The sequence below is a fragment of the Trachinotus anak genome, unplaced genomic scaffold (genome assembly GCF_046630095.1).
Source record: "Trachinotus anak isolate AG129_WGS33_773 ecotype Australia unplaced genomic scaffold, CSIRO_AGI_Tana_v1 ptg000004l, whole genome shotgun sequence".
NCBI lineage: Eukaryota > Metazoa > Chordata > Actinopteri > Carangiformes > Carangidae > Trachinotus > Trachinotus anak.
The window spans coordinates 5,311,934-5,331,846 of NW_027273855.1; the positions used below are offsets into that span (position 1 = coordinate 5,311,934).

General features: G+C 40.8%; 2 protein-coding genes across 4 annotated transcripts; one reads left to right on the plus strand and one right to left on the minus strand.

Moving 5' to 3' along the window:
- Positions 1–1,373: 1,373 nt before the first annotated feature.
- Positions 1,374–12,297, minus strand: ampd1 (adenosine monophosphate deaminase 1 (isoform M)). 2 transcript variants are annotated; one of them, XM_071475436.1, is made up of 15 exons: positions 12,229–12,297; positions 8,855–9,020; positions 8,470–8,623; positions 6,951–7,116; positions 6,653–6,872; positions 6,148–6,277; positions 5,550–5,744; positions 4,971–5,102; positions 4,620–4,783; positions 4,366–4,492; positions 3,990–4,153; positions 3,659–3,779; positions 2,471–2,644; positions 2,050–2,160; positions 1,374–1,817 (listed from the first exon to the last, which is right to left on the minus strand). In XM_071475436.1, exons 1-15 carry the CDS (start codon positions 12,248–12,250, stop codon positions 1,662–1,664), a joined length of 2,202 nt encoding a protein of 733 aa, XP_071331537.1. In that variant the 5' UTR covers positions 12,251–12,297; the 3' UTR covers positions 1,374–1,661. The 2 variants fall into 2 exon arrangements, with proteins under 2 accessions (XP_071331537.1, XP_071331538.1); XM_071475437.1 differs by lacking the exon at positions 12,229–12,297 and adding an exon at positions 9,873–10,009.
- Positions 12,298–16,943: 4,646 nt separating this feature from the next.
- On the plus strand, positions 16,944–19,912 carry LOC139620166 (ras association domain-containing protein 8-like). Of its 2 annotated transcripts, XM_071475439.1 has the most exons (3): positions 16,944–17,077; positions 17,326–17,438; positions 17,522–18,990. In XM_071475439.1, exons 2-3 carry the CDS (start codon positions 17,336–17,338, stop codon positions 18,859–18,861), a joined length of 1,443 nt encoding a protein of 480 aa, XP_071331540.1. In that variant the 5' UTR covers positions 16,944–17,077; positions 17,326–17,335; the 3' UTR covers positions 18,862–18,990. The 2 variants fall into 2 exon arrangements, with proteins under 2 accessions (XP_071331540.1, XP_071331541.1); XM_071475440.1 differs by lacking the exon at positions 16,944–17,077 and having other exon boundaries at positions 17,208–17,438; positions 17,522–19,912.
- Position 19,913: the final 1 nt, after the last annotated feature.

Consider the following 19,913-nt stretch of genomic DNA (forward strand, 5'->3'; position numbering starts at 1 on the left):
ACTTGTATGCTGTTTGGTTATTCTGGGTCAGTGTAGAGTGACATCATAAAATGACCACAGAAACAAGACAGGCCATTGTCACAACAGCTGTTATTTAAGCCTGGGAACACCAAAAATCCCATTTTAAATGATAATGAAAAGGGGATGGGCAGAAGACAAAGTTTCTCAAATTCCACTCAAGCAACAGAAGATTACGGCTTCTAACCATAGACTGTATATAAAAAATCTGTTGCTTCTAACACACAAATCATGTAATAATAATGATGTACTGCAATTTAGACCATTGCCACTCCAGTAGTAGGGGGGTAGTGGGCAATAACCGGTGGATGTTTTTATGTTAGTTTCTTTATTTACTAGGCAATATGAGCCAGGCTTACCTGAAAGCCCACTTTGCTTACTTAAGCAAATGTTTATCTTTTGTTTTTATGGATATATACACAATCCATACAGACGTCTGTCGTGTGTAACTTACAGCAATTTACTACACAATTCATCTGACTTCCGGTGTAACTCTCGGTTTTTCTGTCGAGCTTGACACAGCTGAGTCTGTGAGAAAGTCTGGTTGAAGCGTTGAATCCTCCCGATTCAAGAGGGAAGACGTCATCAGATCAACTCCTACAGTCCGTGCCCCTGCAGCTGTCAGCGATGAACAAATACTGCTGTCTTCAGGTGTCCTGGGAAATATAGACACTGTGACCACGACGCCAGCGCGACTCCACAAGTTAATACATGTGAGTGGGACCGCACTTCCATTCATAAAGTCCCGTGATGTGATGTTTAGGTGCAAGGAAGTGATTGACAGCATTGAAACTGCTCAGAAACCTTTGTGAGAATACATTAACATACCGGAGCAGACTGAGCATAGTCTACATATTTGTTTTTTTTGTTTTTTTATTTGTGACCCATCATATAGGTCACGAAACTGTACCCTCAGAAGTATTACTGTTAAATTCCTTGTTGTATTTTTGCTCTTCAGACCTGACTTCAACATAGATCTCAGGCCAAAGTCCAGCTAAGATACAGTAAATGCTGACTTTGCCATTCCAGTTAGGATGTTCAATAATATGAGTGTGTATCTTTATAGGAAATGACAGACATCATGGAGGCTCTGTCAAAAGGTGATGGTACAAGTGATGCATTATGCAACAACTCAGGCTAATAACTTCATTAAATTTGCATGACTGGTGCACATTTATTTTCCGATTCTGCTGATACAGCTAAATGTTTGTACAGTGAAACCTCTGAAGGTATCAACTTCCATCTGAAAACTTCTTTTGGTACACAGTGTACAGTGTAAGAAACAAGATGATGGATAAGAGAGTGCATAGCAATTATGAGATGCATCAATGGATCAAATACCACACACAGAAAAATTAGTTTTTTCACATTTTATTTCCTTTCATTCTTATACCTGATGTTTCCCCATATGGAATACACATACTGTAATGCACAGGACATTTAGACAAGATGTGCAGATGATGTACAGTGAAGACAATTATCAAAAAGTTTCCTCTTCCAAGGGAGAGAACATCAGTGTGTTAGAAGGTCAGTTTCTTTAAGATTCACTTGTTTAAGAGTTACTGTGTAAAACAAATTTGGAAAGGATTCTACATCACAATAAAGATGAGCTTTAATGGTGTGTATGTCAGATTTGAGTGTGTTTACTCAGTCTTCAGGCCCTCCTTGATGAGGTTGAGCTCATAGCACAGGGTCTCATGGCGATATGCCATACGGATCTGGGCCACGTTGGTCTTGCGGATGTCATTGCCCTCTGGACCCTCCTTGAGGTAGTCTTGACCCAGGCAGTGGAGCTTCTCCTGTAGAAGAAACCCGCCAGCATGTTATAGTGTGAGTATAAATCACCTCTAGATGGAACATGATGTATAATATCTTTGATTTGACATGAAGTCCTTCACTGCAGAAACACCACAACAGTTATAGACTTTCACCAGAGATGAACGAAAGAAAAACCTTACAGGCTATTTATTGAATGTGTTAAAAAGTCAACATTGCACCACCACATTTAAAGCGCTCCATCAGGTGTGTTACCTCATGAGACATGGCACTCTGCAGCACACTGTTCCTGGAGATCTCACACATGTCGCAGGTACTGAGCTTGAAGACCTGGGCTGCAATGGCGTACTCTTCCATAAGGGGCTCCTGTGGACATAGAGGCCAAGTATTAACATTTTAAAACAGTTGATTTTGCACACATCTAAATCTGCATGTTCTACATATGGATTAAGCCTGTTTATTTTACAAGGAATGTTCATTCAATACCTATTCTATTGTATTTTTATTTGACTGTGCAGTAAGTGACTTTGCCTGTGGAATATGAACACAAAGACTCACAAAGAAAACTGAAATGCATAGGTCTGTAGACGTACATGACACAATGCCCATTATATACAGTGCAGTATGCACTATTGTCTACATTATCACCAAAGGCCTTCTCTTCATGTGCTCAGACCTTGGTGTAGTGGAACTGCATGGGGTCGTCGGTGGACAGAGACACGACCAGGCCTTTCTTGTGGAACTCCAGCAGGGGGTTCTTGGCGTACTCCAGGAACAGACTGTTGTTACTGAGAGGGGACATGGCGATTGGGATCTGGGTCAGGAAGTACAGGTACTGCAGCACAGGGCTCTGGTGGTGGAGGATTGATAGATAGAGGTGATCAGTTTACAAGAGAAGGTTCAACTCATGACAGTATTTGTCAAAGCTTGGCACTTTGATTTATATTTTGAGTTTTACTTTTTCTATTTTAGTAAAGCAGGAAAAAAAACTTAAAGGGCAAGAAGTAATGTATTAACTGCAAAGTTACTCATAGACTTTACAATATCAATCGTACAGTTGTCCAAATATCCCCTACAAACTTTCTCTTTGTCAGTTGAAGATTGTAATGATTAATGATTAATACAGTTAAGGCCTGGAGAGCAGTACAAGGTTATGAAGTAAGATTCAGTATAACAAGTACCCTTACTCCAGTCATTAGCAAGCCTGAATTGTTACCAAGCCTCTTAGATCTGGGTTTCAAACATAAAGGTACTTCCTCCCCCTGGGACCTCTTTATAACTGGGGTCTTTATGGGCTTTTAATCAAAGAGCACAAAAACACAATATAACCTGAAAGGACATATTTTTGTACTTTCAGACAAGAGGTTATATCAAGGAAAAACATTTTCTTTGTTAAGTAATTTTAATGTCTTCAGCATGGACAAGAAGCAGTTCTTCTCTACTGGGAGACACACCAATCAGTGCCTTTGTACAACAATATGAGGGGCTATTACTCTGTTGGTATTCAGGAACTGGGTGTAGAAATAACAGAAGACACACAAAAAAAAGGAATCCAATGAGATCATTACGATTCAAAATACTACATTTATGGCCTGATTGTCTTTGCAAATTTAATTAATCTCTTTCCAATGTCTCTTAAAGAAAGACTAAGTAGAAAGATAACACATCGATCTTCTGTTATTATGGTCATATGGTGTTCTAGGACAGTGGAAACCTAAGATCAGAACACAAGTCTTTCACCTAATATTGGCCCTTGATCATGTGTAAATGAGTTTACAGTTTGTGTGTGTACTGCTGTGTTATTTGACAGTAAGTGAGACGCTGAATCCAAGCTGGCATTTTATCTCATGAAGAGAGGACTGACCTTCTTGAGGTTCAGGCCGTGAGAGATGTTGTCGGCGGTCATGAAGGAAGCCAGCAGATGGGTGACGGCACCGGCCTCACCGCAGTGAGGCCTGAACAAGAACGTGTTCATGCCCCTCTGTCTGGAGAGCAGAAAATAAACAAGCATTATATTACAGAAAGGAGATGTGTTTTTAGAGGAACTTGTCATGTAATTTTTCAAATATGCACTCACTGTGAGTACGGAAAAAAAAAAAAACTGAAAAAAACCAAATACTCAATATTCATATTCCTCTATTAAAGCAAATACTAAAAAAATACAAAACTGTGTGTACGGAAACAAAGAAACTTACCTGCGGAGCTGGTTGAGCACAGCAATGTTAGCATACATGTAGTAAATGTAGTAGGTGTAGGAGGGGTTCTTCACAATGTCCCACTCCTCTGGTTTGGGGCTCTTAGTGGAGAACATGTGGCCGCTGTGCTTGGACTCATCGTCCACACTGTCGAAACCTGTCACCTACACACCACGACAACAACAGTTAATTCTGGTTTGACATTAATGCTGAAAATGCAAATCTTCTTCTAATTTTTCTGGTCAGTCATGTTGATGTTTTCTTTCCTACAATTATAACCTTAATTCATGGCGAGCAAATCCATGTTTGGCCAAGATAAGATGTTGGATCCAGTGTCTGTGTTGTGTCTGAGCTTTTATGACTGTTACTGACTCACATGCTTGAGGAAGAGGCTGAGCTCTGGGTTGGAGTGTGGGTCAATGGTGGCCTGGAACACAGGAAGGAAAATGTTCTCCAACATCTTGCCAAAGTGGGGCACAAAGTTCCTGCCTCTGAAGATGTCGCTGAGATAGAAGAGGGACAAGACAGAGAAAATGATGTCTGAATTCTAGCCGTATTTCAAGCCTTAATATTTTATCCGTTGTCCATAGTAATTTAGCCATATATTTGAGTCAGAAATTGAAAACTTACTAGATCCTGGGTACTTGAATCATCCATTTGAGGTTAGGGGAGAAGACTCTGTGCTTGACGAACCAACTGGAGAGTTTGCTCCATTCGTTGGGGTTGCAGCCATAGATGGATAGACGAGGCTCAGCATACTGGTACTTAGCATCCTCCAGGTCACTGGCTACTTCCTGGTTTATGCAACAGTCAAATCAGGTGTGAAGTTATCAAATTGTATTGATTGTATTATCATACTGTATGTGTGTCTATGAACTGGATGTCATTTGAGTAACATTGATCTTCACCTGGCACAGTCAATTCACCAAAACCTTTTTTTTTTTATAGACAGGTACAATATCTTAATACATAGGAACTAACCTTGATAATGGTGGCAAAGTACTCTCCATTGATGTGGTTCTCTGTCTTCAGGTACAGGTCACGCAGCTCGCTTGCTCCCACAGGGTTGTACTTGGCGTTGAACTTATCGAAGCGCTGGAAGGTTTGTCTACCCTGAAGAGAAACAACAAAGGCACAAGGAAAGAGATTCAGATTAAGGGAGGCTGACTGAGGGATATATAGAAGAACAGTAGGGTCAATATGCTCTAAAAGCAAATAATAAAGTTTCTGAGAAAAAAAGTAACACATTTAGTAGCCATTATCCAAAATGTACCTGTTTAAATTTTCTTTTGACTGTATAAGGCCTTTTTTTTTCCTGATCAGGTTTTTAGGTTTTAACAGTGTGTCTGCTGGATTTTTCTGCACACTGGGAAAATTATTGGTCTATGGTATAGTCCCTGACTGGCCATTTTGGATGTAATACATTTATGGTGTTGCCTACCAGTATGTGTACAATCTTATAATTTTAACAAATTTCATGGTAACTCTACCTGTGGGTATGCACTGTTTTTATACTGTTCACTAGTGAGACCACTGATCTCCCTTCACCAAGTAACGTACAGCGTGCACATCCAGTGAGTCCACAGTGAGGTCATAAGGGTGCAGGTTGAGGGACTGGAAGAGCTCCCTCATGGTGACCTCCCGGCCTTTAAGGTTGTGCACGACGCGGTCAGCGTCCACGCGATAAGACTTCTTGATGAAGCGCAGGAGGTGCTTCTGGTTCATGCAGGCTGCAGCGTGGATGTGAGTGTCAACCTGGAATGACAAGGAGATGGTACAAGTCAGTGTTGAGGTTTTGGGCTTATGTAATAACTCTGCTTGGTCACAAGAGGGAGCTGAACACATACACAAGGTGCATGGCAGCTGTCCTTGCAATGCATCTGATTGTTACCTAAATTTCTGATATGCACTGTGTGACACCTTCATTAAAAGTCTGTTAAGAATTTAGGATCACTCAATGGTGGTAGAGTGCAAAGATACCACTTCATTTTATAGTTTCTCCTCATCTAATATCACAACTTTGTGGGAATTACATCCATAGTAAATTAAAATGACAAGAAGTATAGGCTTAAGGTTGATTTAGCATTATTCTTTCATATCTTTTAAGTTTTAAGCAAGTTTAGAAGCAGTCACTATGATAAATGCTAGTCATGGCTACCTTCCTACAGTTGTAAAAGTCCCTGTGGGGGTTCATCTTCAGCTCCTTCAACTCCTCCATCTCATTCAGCATCTCATGCACGTTGAACTTGGATGTGAGGAACTTGAGACGACGGTGAGTGTAAGTCTTACTGCAAAAAAAACAAAGAGCATATTGACACATGAGCGGCACTGTGAGATGACTTGCAGCTGTCAAACAGCAATAGTGCATTGGTAGTCATATTTCAAGTGTTTGTATCTATTAAGTTATTTAGCTGTGGATCTCTCAAGGGCCCTTGTGTAAATCCCCAGGATTAAACGGATGATTTAACAGTTAACGGTTTATCAGTTAACCATGGGGGGTTATCTAAAAGACGGCCAACATGTCACCAGTTGAAAGTGGTAAATACCTGGCATCATTTTACAGAAATTGGATAAGTGTGAAGTCATGCAGGGGTGTTTTGAAAAGTGAGATATTTAAATTCTAAAGTTCAAAACAGAGTAAATAATTCTTTTAAAGGACTCACGTTGGGCCCTGTGCAATGAGAGCAATGAGGAAGTTCATGTCATCGATGAAGGTGTTGTAGTCAGGGCAGGGCAGGTCTTTGGGCTGGTGTTTGTCAGCAGCAGCAGCGTCGTTGTACACATAGATGAGACCGTCCTTCATACGAGCAACGTAGCCCAGATTCTTTGGCAGGTCCTTGCTATCAAAGGGGTCATCCCCATTCTTTGGAGGAGCTGTGAAGTCTGAGGATGCATGTAGGATATAAATATGACATATATACCATATGACAAATATCAAATAACAAATAATATTCTTCTCACGCGGCTGAAGCTGATCGTCAGGTTTGTAGGTCTCTCCCTCGATCTCTCGCAGGTACTGGGAGGCCGTCCGTGGGAAGCGCTGATAGGCCAGCTTCATGTACTTCTCCCTGATGGTCAAGGCACGGTACAGGCCCTTACAGGACAGCTCAAAGTCATCCGTGGTCACCTGAAAAGCAGATAAATGTTACAGACCTTGCAAGCCTTAAAACTACATTTAATTAATGAAATCAGAGCTGAAAGATCTTTAAAAGCATATTTATATTTGTTTGATGGAACCAGTGGAGGCTGGATTCTTATAAGACTTAAAAAGTACTAGAAAATAAATATGGACATTTTTTATGTAAGTGTATATCAATAATAAGAAGATTGATGAATCAACTTTAAAAAGTAATTATTTATTCTATTTTGAACAAACCTACCAGTGTGAAGTGCAGTGTTCATGCTGGCTGGTGAAACAGCATTTTACAACACAGTGAAATAGCAACCCAGATAGTAAAAATAACTCTTGTCCTAACTTGGGCCACATGCATGTTTTCTTCTGGCCCAGTGTATATGTACAGGATGATTGTCAGATGCTGTGCTAACATGCTAGGATAACAGCCAGTATTGTCCCAGATGTTGATGTACATGGGCCAGGCTCGGGCTGAGGACCCAGGCATATGTTGGACCAGAAGTTTCATTCTGCTATCTGGGAATAGTCTGTACAAAACGTCCCTTTTTTCCAGTTTTGCAGTCACTTGCAGACTGTGATATTATACATTATGTAATGAAATCAGTACACTTGAAATGAATCATAGGGAACGAGAAGTTTAAAGAAAACTGAAGCAGAAATAACAATCAGCTCCTCCAAAGTCCACCTCTTTGCAAATGTCAAACCCACAGCCATGAAACCTAAACCTCAGCCTGCTCTCAGATGAGCTCCATTCATGGATGGTAGGCTGTAAGGCCACTGACCCACAGTCAATGAAATGCACAGTCTACACCTCCTGCATCCATGTGAACTTGAGTCTAGTCAAGATTATAAAGTTTTTGTAACATCTACAGGAGTAAAACATTTAACAACTGCTAATACACTGTGGAACATCGTACTGAAATTCACAGAAACCAACTATTTCAAAAAAAGGAATAGGAATAGGTCAACATTTTGGGAAATGATCTTGAATGACTCAACTCCAGACTAGCTGATTCCCCCTGTTGCTGCTGATTCCCCCTTATGCTAAGCTAAATGGGGGCTGTCGTTGTAACCTTACACTGAGCAGACAGAGAGTGGTACATGGTCAAACTAGTTAAATCAGGTCCACTCAGGCATTGAAATGATGCTCACTGAACTAATCAAATTAGTTTGATGTTTGCACACTCTCCAGAAAGCCTTCTTTTCTCAGGAGTAAATAAAGTTACATGATGACAAATGAAAAAAAAAACTGCTAACCCTGATGAAGGATGGTATCCAAAACACATAACCACAAATAACCAAAGAGCACAGCAAATTTCATGAGCATGGAAGGACTGCAAACAGTACCCCGGAGGCGTAGTCTCCAATGATGGCCACTCTTTGGAAGTCAGGCACTTCCAGGTAGGTGGGTGTGTCCACATTCACTGACACTACCTTGGAAGCAGCTGCCTGTGAAGTACCTGCAGACATGGCAATGGTGCAGCTGCGCTGGTACCTCTTGCTGTGGATAAGGAGAGGCGAGTTTAGTTGTTGGCCTTATCTGCCCTCAGAATTTCTGACATGTTTGTTTTGAAAGACAACAGACTTGCTCTTATATACCTGGGTATATAGTAACATTTTTGCAGTGTTCTTTCAGGGTTCTTGCAATACTTACATTGTCTAAACAGTATTGTTTTTTGTGTCACAAGCACTACTAGAACTAGAACTAACAATAAATAATCATCCGTCTCACCGTTTCTCAGCATTATCCTCAGTGTGCAGATGGTGGGCCATCTCATGGTGGATGATGGGACAGTCCTCAGCCACATCAAACATGGAGATCTCATCGCGGACACTCTCGTCTTTGGTCTCAGACGCAAAGACCTCCTCCGCGAAGGCCCGCATCTTGTCATCGGTCTCTGGCAGACACAGCAAAAGGTCGTTCTTTATAATTATAGAAATGAATTCTGCACCCATGGCATCATGCAGCACTAAACTAATGACTAATGAGCAAGCTACAAAAAGACCTTGAGTGCTGTTCTACATTGCATGATTATGGCTGCAAATTCAGGAAATATGAATTCTGGACATGACGTCCTACATCTATGACATACAAAGCATATACCTTACCGAAGCCGATGTGTACAAACTCCAGCACATGCGTTGTATACATGGCCAAAGACTGAGCAGGCCAATACAAGTCTGCAACTCTGACTTCCAGTTTGTGCTGCAAACACAAAGTCCCATGCATATAGAAGAACTACAGTGATGAAGCACTGAGACACACAGTCAGCTCAACTCATACGGATACAAAATGGGAGAGTATAGCCTCTCTTGACGTATGTACAGTACAACTCCAGACCCAGTTTTCTTATCATCTTTTATTCTTTATTTTGCATTTTATTATCATTTTCAGCTCATCAATAAGGATGTTAGTGGCTCTATATGGATGTAAATGAGGCGGTTTTGATCAGAATTGTTGAAAAAAATGTTGAAAAAAATGACATGAAAAGAGGGTCAAGGTCCACTATAACCAAACTATGAACAACAATACTTACAATACAATACAATGACAATACACGCATGTACACAAGTGACATTACTTGATGCCTGCAACAAATAACTACTCTCTAGGTCCACATCTACTTTTTGCATGCACTTACTAGCCATAAGCCAAGGATCTAATAATCTAATACATGATATGTGTCAATATGGCACATATCAGATGACAAGAGTGATTTTGGTTTCCATTTCTCACCCTCTATACTTACTGTGTTGACCTGATTATTGCCAGCAAGAAAGTAGCATCACCCAGAATAAAACCCAAAAAAGAGAGTGTTAGACAAGCATGGGTTAAAATATGTTATATGGAACTGCAGTATGAATACACTGTATTGAACAGTGTACTTATACTACAATATTTATCAGTGTTTACAATTTAGAACATATATTAGAAATACATGCAATAATATATGTTGAGGATATGAGCAGTAAATGACACACTGGGCCAAAACAGATGAGTGGGAATGTGAGTGTAAATGGATATGTGGGATTAAGGCAACATACAGTGTGAGGATGGATGATGGAGAGGACACATGGCTGTTAAACTGATTTCACAGTTACCGTTTAAATAAAGTTGGACAAACAGAGAGACAAAGCCTTGGTAACCGCATCTTCATGACACACACACAGATAATTTTTTGACCTCAAATCAATTATTTAGGATACTCGTCTAAGATTTTGAACATCTCCACAGATGTGAAGATGCATTAAACATGTCCCCCTGGCATTCAGGAATAAGCTGTCTGTGCTCATCCTCTGGGTCTGAATGTGTGTTTGTGTGCTGCTTTGCTAACTGATTAGCATTCCCAGGATGGGGGAGTCAGCAAGCTACCTGGCGAAGGCATTTATTAATATAAATGTTCACTTTCAGTTCAGTTTTGATTGGAGATGCTGTTTGTGAAGCGTCTGATACAAGTACACAATAACAAAACTGAGAACTGATATTAAATGTGAACAACAGATTAATAAATGGTGTACATTTCCACTAAATTGCATCACTTTCTGATTTATTTGGAACAGACATTCATTTACCAGCATCAGAATTACTGGGTTGCATTCAAGTGCACTTGGAAAAAGAATATTTGGTGATGTGACTGTGTCACATCCATTCAGTAAACCATGCATTTGTAATGCTTCACATTGTCTCTCATAGTTCTTACAGAAATCCCAGCTCCATACTTACTTTCTCCCTCTGTTGAGTTAGCAAAAAGTGCCAGTCAGTGTGGGAGTGTCCAGGTTAGAGGGAAACAAAACAAGTGTGGTTACGTCTCACAGCAGCATCAACATCAAAGCAAGTGGGATAGACAAAGTGTTTTCCCATTATTGGGACTACTTCAGTAGGAAATAGTCCCACTGAAATCATCCAAAATGAGTTCTGTGGATGTGCAGCGTGCAGGACGCTGTTTCTGGGCATTGCTGTGATGAAGTTTTTTTGAATGCTGTAGCACAATTTCAATCCCATTAATCTGATTGTATACTTGAGTAAATAAATAAAACTTTCTGCATGGCTGAATACCTTTAGAGATACGCAGTTAAGACAATCATTATGATTTATGTGATTTGGCTAAACTGAACCTTTTATATTAGACTTGTTTACACCTGCCCACACCTGCTCCGGCTGATTGTAAATGTGCCTGCACGGCAACACTGGTGTGAAATCTCAGCAGTCACAACAAGTGTAAACAGTCTCAGACACATTCTCCACCAATACCTGCTAAATCATTACAACCAAGTTGTGAAATCAAGCTCCTCAGACAGCAGCTGCTTAGACCATTGCATTTCTATTTTTCACCCTTGAAAATCTCTTGACGGCATAATGTGAGTTGCCAGTTGGCTCGTGCCTGGTGGAGGTAAGCCTATAATTAGCAACTATTACAACAGCATAGCAGTAATGATAGAGCTCTTTATACTAGGGACATACTATAAAAAGATTCACAATGCAAACTGCACAAACTGACCTCATGTCACGCTTGACCTGTGAGAACCTGCCGATAAACCACCTCCATCAATGTATTCTTGTATTATTGACCTTTTCATTAACTGAAGCAGTTATACCATGATGTGAATTTGAATCCTTACAGTTGAGAAAGGTATTTAGATGTTGTTATTTGCTGATTGAATTAATATACAAAAATCCGCAGTTTGGTTCAAGCACAGATCACAAAGGAACTGTGAAGGTAAACTGCGTTTCTATCTAAAAAAAATGTCCAGGTCTGCGAGGATGACTCCTTTTGATGACTATACATTAGTCAGTATGTACTTCATAGTGCAACTATATGCACTTTAACCCCAGTGAACCCATCACTAAAGCTGTCAGTGCCCTCCAATAGAGAGACAAAGTGGCACTGACAAAGAGATGGGAATTTATTATCTGAACAGTTGCTGATATTCTGCATAAGGAAGGAGTGTGACCCCCTATGCACGATAAACACAGTTTTGGGAGCTCTCACTGCCGTTCTTTCCATAAATCTCAACAAACAGACGTGAGGGTGGCATTTTGACAGAAAAGGTCAGGTTTTCTGACAGTGCACGTTCAAGGCCCAGAGTCATTCTGTCCATACTCACCTGGCACTAAGACTTTAGGCATGGTGACGGTCTTCCCGAGAAACGCTCCCTGAGGACTGGTAAAAGGTGCTCAGGCACTGGACCACTGCAGAAGGGAAGTGTGGAGCCCTGTGCTTGGTCTGTGCAATATTAAGCTCCCTCTGCCTCACGTGTAACCAGAACCTGCTGTGTCCACACAGGACACGCCTAGATGTAACGGGGAACTCGAATGTGTCCAACTCTATTTTAAGTTGTCTATGTGCACCCAGGACTCACTGCCAGGCACAGCGTGTAGACAAAGAGACGGGCATGTGTGTATATGTGTGTGGGGGGACTTGTATTATATAACTCCCTGATAGCTGTACAAGTTGCTCTACACATGGTAGGTGAGTGTTTAGATGGTTGCTCATGAGTTAATTTCAGCAGGTTCCCAACACTTCATGCAAATGAAACAGAACAGTGGTAAATGTTGAAATTGACAAATGCTTTGCAAAACAGTACAATTTTGGTGAAGATGTAATTATATGAAATAAAGGGGGAACTTTTATGTTGTCACTGCTGGACCAGATTACATCCATGGCAAGAACAGAAGCATCAAAATGGATAGCTGGCTAGCAACAGGAAGAATTAAAAGGAAAGAGAGTCAAGAAAAAATGGTTAATCAACAAGTGAAGAAAAGTTTGACTTCCTACATGTTTCCCTTGCTTTCAGCTCAATCCTGATTGCTTGATTCTTATAATTACCATGCTCTGAAGTGCTCTGAGAAGGCATTATTTACCTTCTATATGGTTGTGGGGTTAGACGTGGGCCATGAGTTGGAAAAGGTTGGGGACCCACTGGTTTAGAGGCTGTGATGATTACCTTGCTAACCATCTTCGTTTAGCAGATTAGCATGCTAATATTTGCTAATTAGCACTAGGCACAAAATACAAATAATTCTGATGGGTTTTGGACAATTTAAAGACCAGATGATGACACTAAGTGAAAAGTCAGTACATGAATGTGTGTACCAAATTTCATGGCAATCCATCCAGTAGCTGTCAAGACATAAACATCATGATGGTGCAAGGAGAAAAAGCCGGGGGATAACTGAAGCAGTTAGGATCCATCATCTGGGGACCATGAATTTCTGTATCTAATTCAATGAGGATCCATCTGTTGATGTTGAGACAATTGTGGCTGCACCACAGCGGTGGACCTACTCATGTTAGCATGACGTCCTCACAAGTAAGCTCCACTGAATTGCCAGATTGAATCATTCTCTTAAGGGTCTAATTGATTAGAGCAATTTAAGGACTTATTTACTTACTTATTTGCACTTTCCTGAAATGTGTGGAGGATTATCACATGCTGTTGGTTCACCCAAATGACAGAAATCTTATTTACTCATAGTTGTATCTAGAGCTTGACTGATAAATTGATCAAGCCAGTGCATCAGCTGCTATTAGCTTGTTGCAGGTATATTTGTCACAGTGTATGTGTGTCAACTGATAACTGACAAAAAAACACATCGCAGAAATGATATATTAGAAACAGTTTCTGCATCACATAGTTTCCTGACCAGGGAGAACTGGCAGGTATATTTTTCAACTGATAAAATGTGGTCGATATATTATAATCAGATTTTTAAAATATCAAAGACAGGCATCTCAAAACCTGAGCAAATAGATACTGCAAGAGATAAGCAGAAAAAGGAGAGTGTCCAGAATTTTGGGTTAACTTACCCGTTACGTAATGTGTTTTTTTTTGTTTGTTTGTTTTTTGGAAAACTCCCTGTTGCCCTCAACCACATTTTGCCATACACTTATGCCACACACCTCTGCTTCTCCATGCATCATAAGACGCTGCGCAGCTTGAGGACACTTAACAAGCCATCTATTTTTAGGGAATGTGATCTTAAATGTCAGCGTTCCTCTTAGGGTGCCACTAGTTCAAGAGATCAAGTTAGAAACGGGCAGTCCGTCAGTTCAGCCCTCAGAAATGACAGCGATCAGACAGGATTTTTAAACATCCGAAAAGCTTGTGTTTGAGGACATTTTTCAAAATGTTAACCTTTAGCTATTGATAGTAAATGTCAGCGAGATGCCTTCCAAATATTTTAATTTTTGACTTAAAGACTTCAGTCCACGTCCTCCTAGAAATTATAACCACACGCAAACGTTTCGAAATTCAGCCACACATCTCAATTAATCTGAGACTGATAGGTGCAAGGTTTACATGAAAATTTCTTCTTTGTTTGGTCATTTTTAATGCTGCATGTACGATTTGTACCGTTACAAAATTGCCATGTGAGCGTGAACTCCAAGGACAAACCTTACACAGGCCAACATCAGTGAAAGGTTCTCTGTAGAGCCTCTTTTTCCTGGCCTGGAGAGATCTGACTATTCCTCACCATGAACCTGAGAGATTGTCAGAAGCTGGACATGTGGTTTACATGAACAGGGAGTCCAAGTTCCCCCCATCTCATATTACCCCTATCGTCATAACCCGGACTGTCAGACACTACCAAATTACAACAGGTGGTCCCCTGTCCTGCTTCTAGTCTGGGAGTTGTTTGGGTACTGTTTGGCCATACAGACATTTCCTGTGTTTTTCAGTTTTCCAATCACTTTCAGATGTGACAAACTAGAAACAGCAAAACATTAACATGAACATCAAAGCTGTGAATTTCACCCGAATGAAACAAATCCAAAAGAACCACTTAGATGGCAATTCATTAGGTGCACCTAACTGAAATGAATGCAGTCTAATACAGCACTCCTGCAACGAATCCTCCTTTCATGACAATTGTGTGGAAACTGTTTTACAGAGCTTCTGAGTCAACTTTATGATCAGTTTGGAAGCTGCAGTCTGTGGTGCTGTTGAATTACATTGCATTATACAGACAGGTGCTTCTATTATTTTGTCCACCCCATTAAATAACAGAAACACCTCTCTGTATGATGTAATACAGCTCAACAGCACCACAAACAGTTGTAATGCAGTTCATTAGTGTTAGCTGAGTGTACCTAATAAACTGCTAAGTATGTGCAATTACAATATATTAAATAGTTGAAGTTGGTGTCATATAACAGTTTTGTATTTATTATTACTGGTGTCAAGTTCACTGGTGACCACAGATCCTTTAAGTGCATGTGGGAAGAAACCTGAAACCTCTGATCCAACAGCCACAGTGAGACTTCTGACAGCAGCGTTATAGCAGCTGTAAATATACTGTATTGTCTGCAAGTGTCGACATGTTGATTCCGACATCAAGATAACTTAAGCAAACGCTGGTTACAAATGCTGAGTGAAAAGCCAACCCTGACACATTGTTCAAAAAGATGAATCTCCAAAATAAATAAATGATTTTTAATTTTAGTGAAATCTGAACTCTTGACAGCAACATAGAATATTAAACAGCCCTGATTATAAATGAGTAGAGGTTCAGAATATTCCACAGCACAGACTCACTGAGGAATGAGGTATTTGCTTGATAGTGGTAGCTTTGGTTGCAGTTTACAATTACAACATATTTACATATCCTGTTCGGATTGTTATCACACTTCCTGTTAGGACGATAAGGAGGAACACCCAGATCTAAAGACATCATTGATGCATAACCCTCACTGGTGGCTGCACATATACCGAACCTGATTGTTTTCAGGCACAAGTTTCATTAAGACTATTTAAATCTTACTACAAGTAACAAACGAAACAAACAGATTCAGTGTTTTCTTAAACCGTACTGCACATTAAAGAGCAGAAGGAGCAATTTCACATTTTAAAATCTCATGATGTGATAGCTTATAAAAATAGAACTTGCTTATTGGTACAAACGGTGGAGGTAGTGGTGGTGTGTGACTCTTAGGGATCACTCAGGACACTGCCTTTAACAGCAGATCAAATCATGTTCGATATCTCTATTCAAAGTGAGACGGTGTAACTTTTAAAAGAAGTAACAGATTATTAATTTACACTCTTGAATGAAAAGTTGAACTAATTAGCAAAAAAAAAAAAAAAAACACACACACCAATTTAATCCCGAGGCTCTGGTGCGTTGAACATACAGGGAAAACAAGACTGAGAGAGGTCATATCTGTAACAAAAAACACAGCAAAGACACTCCACACACACAGTGCAGAGGTTCCTAGTTAGCTACAGCTACAGTTGTTCAAGGCTGTTTGGGGTGAATAAACTCCAGTGGTCACGTTTACGTGAACGGCACATGGTGAAACCTGTTTTTACACATCGTCACACTGTCGTATGGAATTTACCATCATCCTGTTATTGCCACTGCTCAGCAGAGGTTGGTTGTTGATGTGGATAAAAAAAATGCTGCACTAATTCCTGTGAATTAATAAAATACACAAATAGAATCAAAAATGCCTGTCTATGTCTATTTTAGACACCTAGAAGTAACAATATGTTTTTTTTTAAAATAATAGCTGGTGTTATTATTAACATTTACAATGGCTCTGTCCCCCTAAGTCGTGACAGTGTGACAGCATGCACGACACCAGCCTGAGCCTGAAGAGGCTAAATAGAATTCAGCCTCATTCCTTTTATTATTCACCTGATCTGCCAGAATGTCTCCTGTGAAGAAGGTCTACTAGGGAAGTAAACAAATACAATGATCGGAGCTTGCTCTGTTAAAAACATTTTGTTGTTGTGCAATTTCATAGAAATCTAAACAAAATCTGTTTTGCTCTGTGTTTGTTCAGGCAGAATGGAAACTATGCAAGATGGGTGGGATCATAAACTGTCCTCCAGTGGTTGATGCCTTCAGGAATTTTAATTGGTCTTAACAGCTCTGCTGTTCCTCCCAAACAGAACATTCACCCCCCGAGCGGACAGGTCCGAGCATCAGTACCAAACACAGGACAGAGAGGTAGGTCTCTGTAACATTTTATTGGGTATTCTTTAACAAAACCTATTCTCAAAGGCTTTTTTTCTGTTAACCAGTATTACTGTACTGTAGACAGTGATTGAAACTGCTCTCAAGCTTGACCAACACATGATGGGCAGACAGATTACAGTGAATGATAATGAGGGTCATTTAGCTGTCTCCACCACTTCCCCTAACAGAGAGTAGGAGCCCCTGCATAGCATGCTTTTAATGCCTTTTTAAAATCACAGACTGGGTGCAATGGAAGTGAAGGTGTCTGTGGACGGTATCCCACGCGTGGTCTGTGGAGTCACAGAGGAAACAACATGCCAGGAAGTGGTCATAGCGTTGGCTCAAGCCCTGGGTATGTACAGTGTGTTTGTGGCTACCATTCATCTTCTGACGTGCTGACCCGGCTGATAACCACACTGTCATCTGTCTCTTTAGGTCAGCCCGGACGCTACACGTTACGGGAGAAATTCAAAGACTTTGAGCGTTGCATGGCGCCCAATGAACATCTCCTGGAGACTCTTGAGAAGTACGGTGAGCAGGCCAGGGAGGTCCAGCTCACACTGCTCCACAGCGGCGCCTCTGTCTGGGATGAAATGAGCAGAACAAAAGTTGGCAGATACCATCCTTGCCCGCCAATGAGAAGAAAGGATGCCGGGGCTCGAATGCGGCGGAGCAGCGGGTCACTAAGTTTGCATCGCCAAAGCTTGCCACCATTGTCTGGTTTAAGGCAAGAAGCTGAGCAGCAAAAAGAGGAACTGAAAAGGCCTAAAAGAAAGTCCCTGACACTCATGGAGGAGGCCTGGGAATGGCTGGAGAGTCTGGGGAAAGGCAAGGTCTACAGTACTGCCTGCGATAAGGAAAGTAGCAAGAGGAGTGATAAAAAGAACCGTATTTCTTTGGATGTGTCCCTCACTGTTGACAAAGATAACTTAGGTCGAAGTAGTAGAGGCAAAGTCAGAGGGGAGAAAGGTTTAAAGTCAGACTTGGATCATCAAACATCCTGCTGCATGGGAAGTCAGACGAGGGGTAAAGAAAGCAAGCACTCCAAGAAAAGTCAAGAGGGAAAATCTGATGACCTGCTCAGCTCAAGCTGCTTTACAGTTGAAGACGAGAAAAATAGTCTGAGAGAAACCATAATATGTCAGCTCAGCCATTTGCACGATTTACAGGTCCAGATTGCACGCATAGACAAACAGATTTCTGAGCTTGAGGAAAAGCGGAGGGTCAAAAGAGCTGAGCAGGAAGCCCAGCAGAGAATGGCTGAAGAGGAGCTGGAGCAGATCAGGTTTTGGGAGAATGAATTAAAGGCAGAGGAAGGTTATGAGAAAGATCTGCAGTGCCAGTTCCTCAAGATGAAGGCAAAGGCTGTTGACTGTAAGGCCAAACTGGAGGAGTACAAGCACAAAATACAGGGGCTTGATTTCTTTGCCACTCAAAACGTTGCTGAAGAGGATTCAGAGATGATTTCAGAAGCTGGTGAAAAAACTGCAACAGTGGTTGCAGCAGACTTTTCAACTAAGGATGCGAATCGCCGACAATCTGACCCAGATGGGGATGTAAATGTTAACAGGAAGTTCCTGCCAAGAAAAGACTTCAATTCTCCTCCTGCTCTAGTTTCTCCCAACCAGATGAAAGAGCGGCGGCCCACAGGTCCCACAGAGCTCAGGGAGTGGTGGACACGCTGGTCTGAAGCCCAAAGCTCTCAATTACAGACTAAAAAGAAGGTAATTCACCGTTCTGAACTTACGATATATCTGGGCAGTGCTAAGGTTTAGAATCAAATTAATAGTAAGTCAGTAAATTATGATGAAGGCTCCATTGTACTCCAATTGTGTCAACTTCAATAATTACATTGCAAGGATTGGTATCCTCTTGGTTTAACTTGTATTGAGTGTTTGTACCTACTGACCTACTGTATGTATATGTGGCTGGGATGGAGCCCCTCAACAAGTTCTGCAGTGCATTCACTCCCATGAGGTTTGTTCCCCTCAGAGAGCCCCCTGGTGATTAAATAGGCTCCATGAGACCCTGTGGTCCCCGGTCAGGAAACAAGAGCAGCGGATCCTCTGAGGTCGAAATTGAACACCCATCACAACAGCAGGTGCCTTGATGACACAAAATTCCTTAAAATTTAAAAATGCCCTTAGAAAAAAAAAACCCAAAAAGACCTACATCACATTTTAGCCAAAAGAAAGTACATTCACAAATTCAAATGTAAAATTTTATTTTTAAATATCAAATTAAATCTGCAGGTAGGATTCCTTGCAACAGCATAGAATCCAGCCCATGTGACCTTACATTGATGTACATTATGGAATACTATATATTGAACATGTTATAGCTTCACTGGAGAGGGCAATCAAATCAACGTCCTTGCTTCATGTAAACTTCAAATTTCTCTTTGTCTGGCAGACAGCTTTTTATCTGTGCATCGTCGGGATTCTTCATCAACACTTAAGACATTGCAATGGACAATGGATGATGCATTTTACTGTTCTATGCAACTCAGAGCTAATGCAAGTGGTATGATTTGACTGAGCTTCGTCTCTGCTGTCATCTGCTGAGAAGCCCTGGATGTTAATCTTCCTCACTGTGGCACAATGGTTCTGTTCAGTTTCAACTATGCTCATGCACCTTTGTCTTTTTGTTATAATTGTCTGTTTTATAATGAAGACTGCAAGTATCTTGAGGTTGTTTCTTGCCCTCGAGTCAATGCTGTCTTTGATCTACATATTAGAATTGTTTTCCCCATATACTTTATATTTTTCTATGTAGTCTTAAGAGCAGATTTCCAGCCTCTTTGAAATAAAAGACAAATACAAAAGAG